The sequence below is a fragment of the Carettochelys insculpta genome, chromosome 5 (assembly GCF_033958435.1).
Source record: "Carettochelys insculpta isolate YL-2023 chromosome 5, ASM3395843v1, whole genome shotgun sequence".
Taxonomy (NCBI): domain Eukaryota; kingdom Metazoa; phylum Chordata; order Testudines; family Carettochelyidae; genus Carettochelys; species Carettochelys insculpta.
The window spans coordinates 81813615-81832215 of NC_134141.1; the positions used below are offsets into that span (position 1 = coordinate 81813615).

The following is an 18601-nucleotide window of genomic DNA, read 5'->3' on the forward strand; positions in this document are numbered from 1 at the left end:
TATAGAAATATAGAAATTGAAAATATAGAAAAATACTGAAAAATATTTCATACATTTCAACCGATACTTTATTTTTAACAATGTGTTTGGAACTGCAGTTGTTTTTTTTTTCAGTTAATCACGTGAGTTAATTAATTGACGCAGGTATTATTTTCATCCATAAACATGACTGCATACATTCAGTGTCTAGCAAATTATGTCTGACCAATTTTCTACCATAATTTTGGTATACAATAGGCATTCTCTTAAAGACTCTTGGATGGCTAGAGGGCACTAAAAATATAGTTATTTTTTCCACAAGGTGTGTTAGCTGTCCATATTTATGTTCACAGTTTCCTCTGGTTACAACGGTGTTACTATTGGGCTGCTTATTAGGCACTGCCATGGGAAAGGAGAATGCAGAGCTGTATCTCTTAGGGGAGCCCCTTGAGCTTCCTAGTGTGTAAGGGTAATGTACAGGCTGCCCCTTCTTAAGGAATGTAGAATTCAGTGCTGAAGCGTGTCCTCCTCCCTACCACTACGCAGTAGGGCCGCACAAAGAGAAAGCAGCGCCTGCCTTGCCCGCAAGCACAGAGACTGTGATTGCATTTGGCAGAGGGGGGACATTTTCCCACCAAAACTGCAGGCACAGCCGTGCAAGAAGAACCTAACAGACTAATACAAAATAACTGAAGAATTTTCCTGAGAAAGACTAGTGAGCTGGGAAGAACTCAAACGTTAGTAACTATGTATTATCCCATTGCTGTTACCCTGTCTTTTCAAAATGTAGAAAATGGTCAACTCTGTTAGAGAATGCAGCTCAAAACTAAACTGAATGATTATTTATTTGTTTTAATTTAAGGTTCAGGAGACATGGACAGTATTTCCAAAGTGAGTATGTAATAACATATATTTCATTTTAGCATTATGTTTTATTGTATTTAACTATCACTTAATTTTGATAACACTTTTTTTTACATTTCTGATTGAAAATGATGGGCCTTTCTACGCCGTTGAACAGAAATCAGTATTAGTTGGAAGATTAAAAGTAACCTTTATAATCAATAGGGACTGTTAAACCAATTCATTTATATATTTTCCTGAACATAATAATGGTTATTCTTATATATGATTAATGTATATCCATGTCATAAACTACTTAATTATGTTAAATTCTTGCATATTGGTAAAACAAATGTCTACTATTTTAATAATGAAACCTAGTTAAATGTAAAGAGACATACATTTGGAGAAATGTCATAAGGAAATTCTTTTTATACCTGATAGCATTGCTTTTCTCACCTTTATAAAACAATAGTAATATTCTTAATCTCCTTTCCAGTGCCCCAAAAACTAAATTAAAATTTAATGACAAAAGAAATTATTTGGAACATAGCAACTGGTTATCATATATGAAAAATGAATGTTCAACATTTAGTGGTTGGAACCCAGCAATAATAGTGTATTTAAATGCACAATATTTTCTGCAAGAAATTGCTAACTCTGATATTATTAATTTAAGGGTTAATTTAAATGAGGAATTGAAGGTATTGGAATTAGGCCCATGTAAAGTGTTCTGTGCCGCTTTTTTAATGTGCACAGATACAACTGGTGAAAAACTAATTTATAAACTTCACTGAAACGATCATTCTGCACTTTGTGCTTTTTTATCTATAAAGATAGAAATTTATTAAAAGATTGTTTCATTGCAAATTTTATGCCTCATTTTTATTAATTTAAATTCTAGATTGAAATTCTCAGCCATATCCCAAATGAATAAAATTAATTTCTTATAAGAGAACTTCCATGTTTTAGAATGAGATTTTGAGCTTGCTAAATATAGATTTCAGATATGGTTTCAAGATAGGGTGTCATTATTCTGTCATGAAAATTCTAGTTTTTCCTTGTATCAGAGCAACAGAAGATGATCCAGCAACTCGTGGTATCTGTCCAAGAGGCCCAGAGCCATATAATAAGTGTTTGCAGTGAAGCCTGAAAGCCTGTATTACTCACCCGCTTTTATCACAAACTCATACACCTGAGCTGTTTCATTGAAAGGTTCACTCTTATTCACAAATCTTTTGAGTGAGTTTGGGTCAATTTATAATGTGAACTACGTATCGTGGAATTTACAATATGACAGAAAATTAGATTTCACCTGGTGGTTTTAACTTAAATGTCAGTAGGACAAGCAAGTTTCTGTATTACAGAGGCCATCACAGAAATTGTTTGTGAAACTGAACTGAGCTGTTGGACACATTTTTGCAGTTTTTGCTTGTGTCTCAAGCCCAGCTGACTTCTGCTTGACACAAGACCTGAATGGATTACAAAGGCATCTTAGTGAGGCTGATCATCTTGTTCATGGGGTTTAGAAAATTAGCCCAGTCTTGCTAGAATACATTTTTTCTTCAAAGCAGTTCATTACTACAATATGTAGAAGAGGTTATCATTGACTGAGTGGCAAAGTAGAAAGAGTTTATGAGGTGGAGTGAGGTGGAGGAAACAAGAGAACTCAAATTGTGCATATAAGATAAGCACCAATAACCAAAACTTCTTGAATAACTAATGGAATTTGTGCAGTCATCAAAGAAAAACTTGCTATGGAGGCCCCATACTGGCCACCAAAGGAGCCCAGCAAGAGTTGTTATGAAAGCACATGTATCACAAGTTTGAACGTTTCGGGCAGGATACTGTATTGACTGCAAAATTTCAAAGTTCAGTGCTACCCAGGGAAATATGGAAAGAGAAAATAGGAGTATGTCTTTAAGAAATAACAGAAATTCTGGAACATCACATAAAATACATTTTACTGGGATTTAGCTGTTTTTTTTTAACTATTTACAGTAAACTGTGTTAACCTGCATTCTGTCATCTGGATCTCTCAAGTAACTGGCATTATAACCATAAGTAAATTTTAGTTACATTTTCCATAAGTACAATGAAAGTAAATACAAATAAATATGGCAAATGCAGTATAACTTTACAGTATATAGTACTACTGTTGTTGGTAAATAAAGTATCCTGCATACATTTGTGTTTGTTTCTCAGTATCTGTTCTTGTTTTTCTTTAGTATTATGCATTGCTAGGTATTATCTCTCTCTATTATCCAAAATATTTAAATATCCGGCAACCTCCCAGTCCCAGGGCTGCTGGATATGAAAGAGTTTACGGTATACCTAACACTAGAGCAGCTTATATATTATCTAGCCACTGGTCACAACCCCACAACTGAGATTGATTCAGAAATTTAAAATCTTTGCTTGAATAAGTAAAATGGAAAAATAACATTAAGGCTACATTTACGCTACAGCGTTCTGTCGACGGAAGTCACTGTCGGGAGAATTTTCCTGACAAAACCTCTGTTGACAGATTGGATGTACACACAAAAGAAAATCAGGAGAGCTCTTGACTCTGTTGGCAGAGCAGCCGGACTGCCTGGCTGCTCTCTCAACAAAACAGGCACCCGGAAGCACAGCAGACAGGGCTGTCCATTGTTGTGGATGGTCTGTCTGTCGAGAGACAACCTGTGGGGTATTTACGCAGCTGTTTTGTCAACAGAAATCTGTCAACAGCAGCGTTATGCCTCAAAGCTTTGACACAGATGACTGCTGATGAAAGTGCTGCATTTTGTCGACACCCTATCAGCAAAACCCATTTTGTGTATAAAAGCTCCACAAGTTTTTTTCGACAAACGTGGTTTTTTGACAAAAGTGTCCAGTGTAACCATCGCCAAAAAGTAAACTTTGAGTACCAACTTAATTTTTCTTTATTGTCAGATGAAAATTGTTGTGATATAGAAAGAAGAAGTAGCAGCAAAATGACCATTTTTATAGGTTTAAAGTAATTGTTTCACCACCTTTTGGTCACCTTTTGCAAAAGAAAATAAAAACAGAATTCTGAGACCCATGACTTGCACCTCATGCTGCTCTGCAGGAACTAAGGGCAAACATTTAACAGCAACATCAGCATTGTGGAGGCAGAATAACTTGCTAACTTTATTACGCATGTGACAATTAATGTGTCAGTTTTGTTGATGGAGAAGCATTGTAGCTGTTGTTAAGGTTTTGACGAAAGTTTGAGTTTTATGAAGTTGGAATTACATGGTTTTTAGTATCTGTGGAAGTGAAAGCCTTATGGAGTGTTGGAGTGTGCTATCACTATTGCTGTAGGTGATAGGAAAGTGGCAAGGTGTAACTTTCTGTATGGGTTCTGAATCATGGGATGGTATCCTGATTCAACTGTCCCTGGCACTGAATGATGCTTCTCTTGTTTATTTTATTAGAAGAACGTGTTCTGATTTTAAACAAGCTTTATAAAATGTAAAATGCACACAAGATTACAAATTCTCTTTACAACGGTACTTTGGTCCCCTTGTGCAATTATTTTTTGTGCTATGCCGTATGGTTTTCAGTTAGACTGTGTCTAGATTACAGGGATTTGTCGAAGGAAGTTTTTGACAGAAGATATCTCCTGACAAAACTTCCGTCAACAGATCACAGCCAAACTGCCAAGTGGATCGCAAGAGTGGTCTGCTCTGTCAACAGAGAGCAGCTGGACTACCTGGACACTCTCTCAACGAAACACCGAACTGGAAGCATAGCAGACAAGGCTGCCTGGTGTCCCAGAAGCCCTCTCTATCGACAGAGGGTTCCCCGGAACGTCCAGACTGGCTTTCTGTTGACAGATCTCCATCGACAGAGGGGTTACACCTCATGGGGGAGCAGGTTAAGACTGTTGACAAAAGTGCTGCATTCTGTCGATACACTGTCAACAGAGCACTTTGGGAATTGGGACTCTCCCCAGGTTTTGTTGATAGTTTGCCAATTTTGTAGACAAAACTCTCTACTATAGACATAGCTTCACATTACGTGATAAAATTGTCTATTATGGGATAGATGTCTGCATTAGGTTTGTGGTGATTATACAGACTTTGAGCTTTCTGGCATTTGTGTATATAGTGCATTGACAGGGTTTTTTTTACTTTTAAGTGTTTGATTAAAAATGAAAAAGGAAGAACCGCGATTGCTATAATAAATGTTTTGTGCAGGAAACTCACAACTTCTTCCCTCCACAAAGCATATGTAAATAAGAGCCCTGTGTTTGGTGGTGGATAGAATTCATACCCCTTTACCTCCCTGCACCCCTCGTAGCTACTGATGAAGCCTTTAGGCTGGAGTAGCTGTTGCTGTACTTCTGTCTCATGTAAGGGTGTTTCTGGTATCAGGGTCCACATATGTAGGGATCCAGTAACCCTTCCCCCTGGCCCGCCCACCAACTTATTTTGAGCCACTTCAGAGCCACAGTAGATAGGGAGGCTGCAATCCTCATCCGGGAGAGGTGCTATAGGTCTTCTGTTATATAGCATCTGATGGTGACCTTCACCAGAAAGTGGAATTTTACCCCACGGCATTTGTATAAATCAAAGAGTCAAACCCAGTGAGTGCGGAGTGCATTTATTTGAACAGTCTTGAACAAGTATTTTAAATCAGTGACATGACTGTGTTCTTCTCTGAATGCGTAGCTATCCACATACAGGAATACTCACACAAGCTGCTATCTAGCAATCAGTAGATAGTTAATTCAGAAAGGAAAGTAACATACTGCACTCAAGCACTATACTGTTATTTTTGTTACTTCTTTATTGCTCAATGAGGTATTTTCACGCATAAGAAATCAGTATTCCTTAATAATAATGTACACTTGCTCCATTTAGTTATTAAAAACTTTTTTGTTACCCAAGTGAAAAAAAACAGTAGAATTATTATCTTAAAGTATGAAACACCCTTATCACATTTATGTAACTTAAAAAAAGGACACTAACAAGATTTTTAAAGCTTTCCAAAGAAAATGCACAGCTTTGGGCTAAAAGCAAAATTGTGCAAATCAACTGTATGAAATATCCATGGTAAGGTAGTTTACTAACTCATAAATTTGAGCTGCTTTGAGGTAATTATGCACGTGGGAAGCACGAACTAAACATATAGGTTGTGTCTACACTAGCAAGTTCTTTCAAAAGATTTTTCAGAAGAAGGGAGCTCTTTTGAAAGATTCTGCAGAGCGTCTGCACACAAAAAGTGTGCTTTCGAAAGTAAATCAAAAGAATGTGCTGCTCCTTTTGAAAACACTCTGCCTTTCCCATTTCAGAAAGAGTGCCTTCTTTCAAAAGCGTCTTTTGTAAGAAAATGTGTGTAAATGCTTTGCAGGTCCTTTTTTTCGAAAGATCAGTCCTCGTGGTGCCTGATTTTTCAATCCTTGGCCTGTTCTTTCGGAAGAGTGGGGACTATGTGGATGCTCTCTTTCAAAAAAGCAGATCACTCTTTTGATCTGCTTTTTTGGGTATGGATACAGTCTTTTGAAAGAAGTTCTTTTGGAAGAGATCTTTGGGCTTCTTTCAAAAGATCGCTGTATTGTCGATGTAGCCCTTGTGAGCTATTACAATTATAGGGCCCAATCTTGTCCCAGTAGAGTTAATTGGCGCTAACCCAATAGCAGAGACCCTCTAGCTACCAGACCCTAAAAGGTGAAGAGTCAGAACTTTTAAGTTTTCTAGAGCACGAGCTCTTGCAAGACACCTCCAGGCCTATTGCAGAATGCCTGCTTTGAGAGACGGAACTGGGCAAGTCTCAGGATGAAGATAGCAAAACTGTTCCTTGCAGGTTTAAATCCATCAGGTTAATACCTCCGCACTAACATGGAAAGGTTGTTTCATAGCAAAGCCACGCTGAATCTAATTTCAGGGTTCACATTTTTTTCAACCATACATTATCTTTCTCTAGCTGAAAGGAAGCAGAAAAAATTTGAGCCCAAAGGTTTGCTTTTGAAAAAGTTACGAGCACCTGAAAGTGGGGGCCAGGTCTACAGTAGAGACGTGACAGCAGCACAGCTTTCCTGTTGAGATAATTCAACCACCCCGATGAGCAGTGGTAGCTATGCTGGCAGAAGAGCATCTGTCAACGTGGCACTGTTCACACTGGCACTTCTGTTGGTGTAACTTATGTCATTCAGGGGGGTGTTTTTTCACATCCCTTAGACTATGTCTAAACTTCGGTCAACAGAGCACGTGTCCAGACTGCAGATCTCTCAAAAGAGGCCTGTCACGTCAGGAGCGTTCTGTCAACATCCTTGTAAACCTCGCGCCACTAGGCAGAAGGGATATTTTGTCAGAGGGGGGTTTTCCAACATTTTGCCCTGTGTGGATGAAACAAATGTCGGAAAAGCCTCTCCCAACAGTTCCCTGCAGTCTAGACAGTCTTAGTGATGCCAGTTATACTGGCAAAAGTGCTAATACAGACACATCCTTTGAGTGAAAATATCTTCTTTTATCTAAGAGAGACAAGGTGAATGAGGTAATATGTTTTATTGGGCAACAACTTCTGCTGGTGAAAGAGACAAGCTTTTGAACTACACAGAGCTCTTCCTCAGATCTGGGGAAAGTACTCACATTGTCAGATCCAGGGATTTTTTTGGTGCCGGTTCTTACCAGTACTGCGTACCAGCACCTCGGCAGCCTCAACTGTGGGATTGGCTGGGGAGGGAGGCAGGGAGCTGGCTGAGTACCAGCTCCTCTTTTTTAACAAAAAAGGCATTGGTGATAGCTATACATAAAGCAAACAGATGTTTTAAGATAAATAGTTAACACATACGTCAAGGCATCATTTAAGGTGAAGTGGCCCATTAACACGTCTCCAGTCATAGGATGGAAAAGGAAGGCAGGGGAGAAAGGCAGTTGGTGTGCTGGAGGTGGGGAAGAGATTGTTCATGGATTATAGATTGTTGTAATATGCCCCAAGGAGTTTACAGTCAGGATGGTGTCTGTTATATTCAGCAACACGGATAGTCCATGCATAACACCCACTGGTGAAGTACGTTAGTAACTCAGACTTTTGATCTTTGGGTATTTCCCAGCCAACCACATGCTGGGGGTGGAGACCCCACAGATAGGCCTAAATCCATGCCTGACTTTAAACATGTGAACATACTCATATACTTAAACTTCTGCATATGCTTAAGTACCTTCCTGAATTCAGGGCAGTAGTGATTTACTTTAATTACAGAACATAATGTTGCTCTCAGTGAAGTCAAGTGGAGTTTTTCCTCTGACTGCAGTGGGAAGAAGTTCCAGGCCTAACCTGAGAACAAGAACTACAGATAAGTAATTTTCTTCATTTTATAGCAAGGCAGGTGGAAGCATCTCTTTACATATTACAAACATCCATTCAAACTTGCATGGCACAGAACTGTGATGGCAAAATTTATTCTGTGTCATTTTCAGAGATCCCAGGTGGTAGCGTAGGTGTTGTTTTGACAAACATTATGAAGCAAGGAAAGGAATTCAGATCTACAATAACACTTACCCTTTATTTTTAAATCTTATTCAACAGAACTCTCCCAGTAATATGAGCATGAGTAATCAGCCTGGCACTCCCAGAGATGATGGTGAAATGGGTGGAAATTTCCTAAACCCTTTTCAGAGTGAGAGTGTAAGTATATCTCTGACTATTTTCTAAAACAGGTACTCAGTCCAAGGCTCTTTTCAAGAAAAACAGTTGAATTTTTAATATAATTTTCTCTATATTTTTATAGATTTTTAATATAGTAATATTGATTTGCTAAACAAAAAGTGTACTAAATAAAACCAGGAACTGAACTTAAACTTTAAAAGCCAGGAGCCAGCAAACCTGTACCTATGCAAAACCCTATAGCTATACCCACCCCCAGCCTGTTTCTAGCATGCAGAATAAAGACTCACCAAAACTGCTGACTCCAGAGGACTTAGGAACCGGCAAGGAGCTGACTGGCATGGAGGAGACCTCTGTGGAGGGGCCCGCCATGGAGAGGACCAGTTCCAGGTCTACAGTGAAGAGCTCAGGGCTGTCCAGAGCAACTTCCTCTGTCCCCTGCTCATTGCTCCTTGCCTCCTCTCTGTTGTCATCTTCCTCCGGTCCATGCTGCTCCTCCGTGCTCAACTCGGAATCCATACCAGAGACTCCACAAGTACCATAATTCACTTCGGGCTCTGTGGTGGGCTCGGTCCCCATAAACATGTGGAGCTGTTGATAATAGCAGCAGGTCCATGAGCCGCCCCGACCACTGATTGGCTTCCCAGACTTTTTGATAGGCCTACCAGAGTTCTTTCACCTTCGCCTGGTACAGCATAGCGTCCCAGGAGTAACGTCAGGCTGCCATTTTATGCGCCATCTGATCATAGATGGCCACATTTCTCTTGGACACCTGAAGTCTCTTCAGCACCAATTGCTCTCCCAAAATGGCAGTGAGATCCAGAATCTCCTGGTCTGTCCAAGCAGGGGCTCTCTTGTGAGCCTGAGAAGTGCTAGGCAGATCACTACCAGGAGTGCTCATGATTGCAGTACAGAGCTACCCATAATTGCTACCTATTCGATGCGATGGCTACCCATGCAGTGCAACGCATTGAGCAAAGGGATTTATTCATAATGGATGCCCTTTTTATTTGCAGGGCTGGGCCACTAAATTCCAATTCAAATTTTAATTCAAATTCAAATTCAATCCAAACTTCGTGGGCTCACTTTGACCTTCTTCCTGCACACCTGACAGCAGTGCACAACGAAGAGGTCATACTTGGAGGGTCACCACATAGCTTTGTAGGATACATACGGGACACTTCTGGAGGCTAACGAATTCAGATTAAGGACATGGTGCTTCCACACTGGCCTTGATTCAAGATTTTAAATTTGAGATAGATGCTATACCCGTCCTGTAGTATCAATATTCTGTGATCGGCCTTATGGATCAATAAATCGAGTTAACAGTATTAAGTGTGAAGACAGTCATGTTTTAATATTGAGCTGAAGCCTTGAAATTCCAATTTATCTCACAGTGTAGATGCAGCGTCAGTCTGTAACTGCCTGATCTTTCACCCCTTAGGTAATATGTTTTGCAGAGTAGGAGTGTCTTTCAGAACTGTATCTATAATGGAAGCACATAATTAGACCACTAAAAATTTAAAACACATTTTATTTCATAAAACATGACTTGGTTTTAGGTCTAGAAAAACAAAGATGCCCTCTAGTGTTCGTTCTGTAATAACTGAAGCTCTTAAAAATATGGGGTGTTTGACTCTAGGCAAAAAACAGTTAAAATAAAGTAGGTGAAAACCAAAACTTTCATGCCCAGGTACCTTAGGTTAGATTTCTAAATCCCTATTTAAACTCCTAAATGAAAGTGCCCTGATTTTTGAGAAGTGCCGAGTGACTTCAACATTTTGGTTCTTAGTGACATTCATTGCTCCTGGAAATGAGTACAATTTATTTATTGTGTCAGTGGTAAATTTAGCCCGTATCTGTGAAGATTAAACACACTTTCGCCAAGTTCATAAAATGTTTACTGGCATGGCAAGTTTTCTTTTTTTTTTTGCTTCTTCAGTACATATCAATGAGTCCAAAGAATCAGCAATGTTTTACATTTTAGCTCTTTGTTTCTTGGCGAAGAGAGCATCTTTGAATAGTTTGAAATGGTAGGGAAAATGACTTTGTACAAAAGGTTTCAGAGCAATGTTCCAAAATTTGCAAAAGAGCAATAGCCAAAATTCCACGTGCTTTACTTAAGCCAGGTCTGCACCAAGAGATAACCTCAATTTTAGATACACAACCCCAGCTATGAGAAATACCAGGAGTACCCGGGTCAATGGCTGCACCATAACGGTTCAGTTTAGTGTCTCCCCATGAGGCACACTAAATTGAACCCCAGAAGATCGACCACCAGTGGGTCATGCTTCCCCTAAGTGAAGGCATACCCTTATTATCTGTATAGACAGCCCAGGCACTCTGAGAGCTCAGACAAAAGCCAGCTCACCAAACCAAGCTCATTAAAATAATGACATTTACTATCAGTTATACTCCACAGAAAATTAGTTTTCTCAGACACTTATTGTATGCTTAATGTCTTGGCTGCTGTTTTCCTCTGTGAATGGATCCAGCACTTGACTTTTCTAAGTTTTTCCAGTGCTTTCAGACGTATTCTAGATACCAGGCCCTCTCAATCAAAAGCCAGAGGTTAATCTCCTTAGGGTTGGTCATTCTTTCTCTGACACTTGTCGGTGACTTTCTTCCCTGGCTTTTTAGAATGGCTAGTATTATGATGAGGCCAAATCCTGCTGTCCTTGCTTGTGCAAGTACCCATTAAATTTAGAAGGGGTTTACTGAAAATAAGAGCAACATGTTAATGGTAGTAAAAATAAATAATTTATATAGCGCTTTATCTGTGTATTAGGTTTGTCAAGTGATTAAAAATTAATTATGATTAGCTCCACAATTAAAAAATCATGGTATATTCTACGATTAATCACACTGTTAAACAATAATACTGTTTAAATATTTTGGATGTTTTCTACCTTTTCAAATATGTTGATTTCAATTACAACACAGACTACAAATTGTACAGTGCCCACTTTATATTTACTTTGGTTATGAATGTTTTCCCTGTAAAGAACAAAAAAATGTATTTTAATTCAACTCATACAACTATTGCAGTGCAATCTCTTTATCATGAAAGTTGTACTTACAAATATAGAATTATGCACAAAAAAACTGCATTCATAAATAAAACAATGTAAAACTTTAGAGCTTACAAGTCCAGTCAGTTCTATTTCTTGTTCAGCCAGTCCCTTATACAAGCAAGATTGGTTACAATTCAGAAGTAAACGTTGCCCATTTGCTGTTTACAATGACACCTGAAAGTGAGAACAGGTGTTCATATAGTACTCTTGGAGCTGGCATCTCATGATATTTACGTGCCTGATGCACTAAAGAATCATATGTCCCTTCATGTTTCAGCTACCATTCCAGAGAACATATGTCTATGTGGATGATGGCTTCTTAATAACGGCCTAAAGCAGTGCAAACTGATGCATGTTCGTTTTCATCATCTAACTCAGATGCTACCAGTGGAAGGTGGATTTTCTTTTTTGGTTTCTGCATCAGAGTGATGCTGTTTCAAGACTTCTGAAAGCCACACCTTGTCTCTTTCGGATTTTGGATAGCACTTCAGATTTGTAAACCTTTGATGAGTGCTGTAGCTAGCTTTAGAAACCTCACATTAGCACCTTCTTTGCATTTTGTCAAATCTGCTGTGAAAGCATTCTTAAAACCAATGTGTGCTGGATTATCATCCAAAACTGCTATAACGTGGAGTATATGACAGAATGCAGGTAAAAAGGATAAACCAAGCAGGAGACATGCAGTTCTCTCTTAAGGAGTCAGTCAGAAATGTGATTAGTTCCTTATATTTTAAAAGGCATCATCAGCATGGAAGCATACCCTTTGGACAGGTGACCAACATATGAAGGGGGGTTTGAATTTGTAGTGTATGTGGAATGTAAATACCTTGCAACACTAGCTACAAAAGTGCCTTGCAAACACCTGTTCTCACTTTCTGGTTAGTTTGTAAGTGAGAAGCAGATAGCGGCATCTCAGTTCAAAGTAAACTATTCTGTCCTACCAATTGGCAGAACAGGAAGTAGGACTTGGTCAACATGTAAGCGCTACAGCTTTATATCGTTTTGGTTTTGAGTACAGTTACGTAACAAAAAAAATCTACATTTGTAAGACACTTTCACTGTGAAGAAATTGCACTTCAGCAATTGTATGAGGTGAATTGAAAATAATATTTCTTTCATCATTTTACAGTGTGTATATTTGTATTCAAAATATTAATGTAGAGTGAGCACTGTATACTTGGTATTCCATGATGCCATTGAAATCAATATTGAAAATATAGAGAAACAGCCACAAATATTTAATAAATGTCAGTTGGGTAATCTATTGTTTAACAAAGCAATTAATCATGACTTATTTTTAGTTAATCACATGAGTTAACTGTGATAGACAACTCTCCTGTATACAATGCATTATCAGAAGTGAAGTAAGATGCTACGCCCCAGTGTGCAGTTCCACTAAGAAAGGGGCCAGAGTGTTCAACACTCAAGCTGTGGTCACACTAGCCCCTTCTTTCAGAGGGGCTGTGGTAATGTGGCACTTCAGAATACGCTAATGAGGCACTGTCATGAACGTGCAGTGCCTCGTTAGCATAATGGCAGCCCCGCACGCTTCAAAATTGCTGGTTTCGAAATGCACACTGTCCACGTAGCTGGGGGCCTTTCAAAATGATCCCCTCTGATTTCAAAAGCCACTTCTTCCCAAAAACAAATGGAAAGAGGAGGCTTTCAAAACCAGGGGGCCGTTTCAAAAGGCCCCTGGCTACACGAGTGGCATGCATTTTGAAACCAGCAGTTTTGAAGCATGTGCAGCCACCATTATGCTAATGAGGTGCTGCATATTCATAGCACTGCCTCATTAGCATATTCTGAAGTGCCATATTACCATAGCCCCTCTGAAAGGAGGGGCTAGTGTGGCCACAGCCTTAGTGAAGGATCAGCTCTTGATAGGCAATCAGCTGTTGCATGGGTAGCCTCTGCAGCTGTTTCCAGGTACTGCCTCTGATCAGTTCACCTCATCTAGCCAATCAGCTCTTTGGCACAAAGCCCTTTATCATCTGTTGAGTAGGAATTCAGCCATTTTTGCAGTGTTCACTTGAATGCAGTTACCAGCCTGGCTCTAAATGTAGGCAGGTGTGTGGCGTATGCAGGGGGAACTAAGTCAGAAGCTTTGTTTTGCTAGCTCTATCTTTTGTGCTGTCTGGGTGAAATGAGTCTGTGTGGAGAAGACACTTTAGGAGAGAACTTCTGTTCCCTGCCCCAACTGCTTTTGGAGGGATGGACACTTTGGCCCCTGTCCAGCACAGAAGTTAAGTGGATGCTTAAGTCTGAATGCCTGAATAAGTCAATTTAGTGACTGCTCGCATACTTAAAATTAAGCTCAGGCTTAATTGCTTTCCAGGATCAGGATGAGAGGGCTCAGAAGGTGATAGGAGTAAGCCCTAAATCAGGCAAGACCAAAGAGAAAAAATTATGAAGTTCAGAACAGATTTTCCCATTTTTTCTGTTCTGAGGAGCTTGTATTAGAGAAAAGGCCTAACCAAAGCCTGGGTGCTGAACACCCTTCAACACTGGGAAAAGGTCAGATACAAACTCCTGGCTCATTTATACGTGTATATATATAAAATTTGTAGAAAGGCAAAATTAGTATTTAGCTTTAGTGCACTCCAGGTTCCATGATACCAATATGTTTGTATTCAGACATCTTCTCCTACATAAAAGACTTTACACTAATGAAATATTTCTTCAGTTTGCAAGTTCCAAGTAAAATAAGAATTAGAATACATATCTCTTGTGAGTTTTGTAGTGTTTGACAACTTTTGATAAGATATTGTTGATTTGAGGAGGACTATAGCCTGTATCAGGGCTGCAGTGCAATTTGTATCACAATTATTCTGTCGTCTCAGGTCTGCTGACAGGAGGATAAGGGAGGCATTTGCATAGTGACCTAGTGTTTCACAGGAGCCCAGAGCTCCTGGCCCCGTTGGACTGCCATAGCAGTGCCGCTCGGCGTGGATGTGAGAGGGCAAAGTGCCGCGGTCCAGGTGGCACTAAGGGCTGACGACCCTAGGATCTTCCCCTTTTGCCCTTGTCCCCTCCTCTTCCAGGGACATGGAATCAGGCCTTCCTCCCACCTTGCCTCAGAGCCACAGTGCTTGTTGGCCCTGCTGTGCAGTCTAATGTAATTATTGGAGTTTCAGTATATATAAAGAATGACCACTGAAATTTGATACAGCTAACTTCCTACTGATTATATTGTAGTAGAATTTAAGATTAATCCAGAGTCTGATTTAATTCCAATGAGTCATCCCTCCACGACTTTTCCCCCATATGGTGGAAAACCCATTCAGATACAAGATGCCAGAACCCCTGATTGACAAGGGGACCTGCCAACAGGCTATCCACCCCACCCCCCAGATGTGCAACAGTGACTAGGGAACTTGTAGGAAATGATAGGATACTCAGGAAGTTCAGGCAGTATTTTCCAAAAGAGTCTTCTGGAGCTCTAGTTGCAACCAAAAGCTGCCTTTAATCTAAGTTTACTTATTAATATCATAAGTTGTGTTGTACTTCATATGGAAGTTTATACAATAAATGTATAGTGCATTATAAATTAAGCTGCTGTCCTTACACAAGCTGTAGTACAAATGTAGGTTAAGAGTAAAATCATCTGTGAGAAAAAGAATGATGAATTGAAAATTCACGCTCAATTCTGTTATGTTTCTATAGGAATTTTAATGGCCTGAGAAAAAACTGTAGTTAAAATGTGGATTCCTCTTTTCCAGTACTCCCCGAGCATGACAATGAGTGTGTGATCCATACCAAGTCTCGTCATGAAGACCGCAGTGAGTTGGCCCTCATCAGAGAGCTACTACAGAAGAAAATTACTTGTCCCAGTGTACAGTTTAACAACAGGATTTCAGACACAACTGAGACCCACCATCTTTTCCTACCATCTCCCCAGTTCTGTGAAGAATTTGGGTCCAAACTGTAAAGAGTGGAATAACAGAACTGCCCAAGAGTGAACTGCAAACAATTATCCGTGTATGTATCAGTGCAGGTAGATGTATATGTGTGGGGATATGTTATATTGACATACATACACACACATATACATATATAGACCTGCAGGACATTGTAAAATATTATCACATGACATCTTAAGTAGAAATAAGAAATAGAGACTTTTATTCCATCTTTTTTCACGTTTACATTTGAACTATTAAAATTTGCGTTCCCTTTCCCCTCGAACCGTTTTGTGCTGCGTATATCACTGCTTTATAAGTTATTTTTTAAGGTGAACCGAAATGATCAATTGTTCTGATTTTATAAATGTCTGACATCATCAATAGGAATAAAGTTGCTCTAAGAGAGCTTTCATTAATTTGTATTTCAACCAGTTACCCTGTGAATCATAAACTGTACTCTCTCAAGAAATAGAAGAAAGCTCATCTTAATTTTGTGAAGAAATTTAGTAATTTGTCACCTAGCTTTGCTGGTCTGGGGCTTTTTTTTTGTGGGGCTTTTGTTTTGTTTGGGGCTTAATATCTTTTAAAAATAGGAGCATTGAAGGTTATTTTTTCCTTAAATGCAGACTAGTATCTGCAAAATCTGTTGTAAATGGAAACCTGAATTTGATACAAGACTTTTGATTTATCCAGAGCATTTGAAAGTTGTTGTAAGGGAGCTACAATTACTATATAACCCAGCAATAAAGAGGCAGAGCTTCTTCAGTCCTTGGAAATAAGTTTTCCCATCAGTCTGATTCTCCATGGGTGTGGTAGCAAGCAGAAATAAAATAAAATCCCTGTTCTCTTTTTCTAACAACCTGCCAACTTGACTCCCAGTTATCCATCATCCTGAACACAGTTGTTGTCTCCCAAGCCTTTCCAATAATCAGGAAACCACTGTACTTGATTTGATATTTTTTTACCAGGAATACTAGAGCTGAACTCCTCAGAAACATTCCAGAACATAAGCACATTAGTGAACCAACATGATTGAGCGTTTTGTGGATACTTCCCATGTAGAGAATGTTGGAAGGCTCATGCCTTTCTACCAGAAACAATACAAGAACAGAAGTATGAGCCTTTTTATAAGGAAGTCACGATACTTGTATTTCCAAACTTTGGAGATTTTCTGTACCATTGAAAAAAGCCTTTTGGGGAGTCTCCTATCCTTTAATGTAGCCAAAAGGCTGCAACATTTAATTCCTTCCACCTTCCCCAAGAAAATGAAAGGTTCACCTGCATGGCATAAAAAAAAGTTAAAGTTCAGTTGCTCAGGCACAGTGTCTGAATTAAATTAATTCTGCAGGTACTGGGTAACGTTTGCTGCTCAAAAATTCACACCTCATTAAGAAGTTCCTCCCATACATGATGTCAAAATATGGGGCTCACTTGCTGATTGAATTTTGAACCTAAATTGCAATAAAGAGTTGCATGGTATGGGGTCAGTGTGCAAAGAGATGCACATCTCTGTATGTATCTAGAGTAGATCAAATTCCCTGTGAGCACACAAATTAATAAAGTTAAAATGTCTTTTACCCCACCATTGGAATTAATGAAGATTAAACGCTTCTTAGGCACCAGGCCGCCATGAATTAAAATATTAAAATTTTTAAATTGTTAAGAGAAATTTACCGTTAGTTATAAAAAATGATGATTAGTTGTAAGCTTATATTAGATAGAAGTGTTGATATAGTTCTGTTTACTCCCTGAGTTTGCTCCCTGAGTTTCAGTTCATTTATCTTTTGAAAAAAAGTTTTTTTGCTCTCTCAAAAAGAACCCAGAAACACTATGATCAACTTCACTTACAAAAATGCTAAATTAGACCCCCCAGTCCTGCAACACACATGTAATGAACTACTATGAATAATCTCATTGATTTTACTGAGATTACTTACTGTAGTAGAGTTACATGGGCTCACAGCCTTAGCATTTACCAGATGAATGAAATAACATCTTTTGTATATACATATTCTCTTTCTTAGTTTCCTTCATGGATTCCCTCATGCAGGAAAAAAGCATTCCTGTAGCACTTTAAAGACTAACATGATTTATTGGGTGACAAGCTTTCGAGGAACAGACCCACTTCTTCAGATCCACATCTGATCACTAAATAAAAATGATGCTAACCAGAATATAAAATGGAAATCATATTGTTTAAAATAAAAGTCAAAAATGTACTAAATTTCCAGGACTGTGATTTTAAAGGTAAAATCACTGCCAAAATATTTTCTCCTCATTCGCACACACTAGCATGACATGCTTCTGGCAACAAAGAGTTTTTTTCCCTGTGATTTCTTTTTTTTTTTCCAGCACTCGTTCCCAGGTGTGTCCCAGCTGTAGCCCAACCTCTCAGCTTATTGCATCCTTGCCTCTTTTTCCAGTTCTCTTTCAAAACATTTTTGTTAAATTAAACTGCTGAATGCTGGGATAGATCCTGCATCACTAAAGTCAGTAAAAAAAATTGTCAGTGACTTTAAAAGAGAGCAAGATCAGCCTCTGTAATACTTAGATTGGAATTATAGACCCTGGTCCTGCAAAGAATTAAATATGTACATATCTTTTCACACCTTAGCAGTCATATAGATTCCAATGAGACCACTCGTACATGAAGTTGCACGTGTGCTGAAGTCTTTGAAAGATTAGGGCTGTACATAATTAGAGATGGAAAAGACCGATGTGATCATCCGATGCATCCCTTGTGTTATGACGAACTTCATCACACATAAGTCAAGAGCTCTTACCTTCCTTTTTAGGCTATGTATACACTAGCACAAATCTTCAAAATGGCCATTTCGAAGGTTACTAATGAGGTGCTGCAATGCATATTCAGCGCCTCATTAGCACGCCGCCAGCCACAGCTCTTTGAAATTGCCGCGTTTTGGTGCCACACGGCTTGTCCAGATGGGGGTCCTTTTCAAAAAGACCCCGCCAACTTCGAAAACCCCTTATTCCTATCTGCTGATAGGAACCCCTGTCTGGATGAGCCACGTGGCAGCCAAACATGGCAATTTCGAAGGGCCGCAGCCAGCAGCATGCTAATGAGGTGCTGAATATGCATTTCAGTGCCTCATTAGTAATCTTCAAAATGGCCATTTGCATGGTCATTTCAAAGATTTGTGCTAGTGTAGACACAGCCTTAGA

The 18601-nt window shown here is 39.2% G+C and overlaps 1 protein-coding gene across 2 annotated transcripts in view; it reads left to right on the forward strand.

The window, feature by feature from the left end:
• SSBP2 (single stranded DNA binding protein 2) overlaps positions 1-18288 on the forward strand; it is a 276155-nt gene extending 257867 nt beyond the window's left edge. For both annotated transcript variants that reach the window (XM_074995386.1, XM_074995387.1), the window contains 3 exons: positions 842-870; positions 8362-8460; positions 15236-18288. In XM_074995386.1, the coding sequence (XP_074851487.1) occupies positions 842-870; positions 8362-8460; positions 15236-15265 (158 nt within the window). In that variant the 3' untranslated portion in view covers positions 15266-18288. The remainder of the gene's footprint in view (positions 1-841; positions 871-8361; positions 8461-15235) is intronic.
• Positions 18289-18601: the final 313 nt, after the last annotated feature.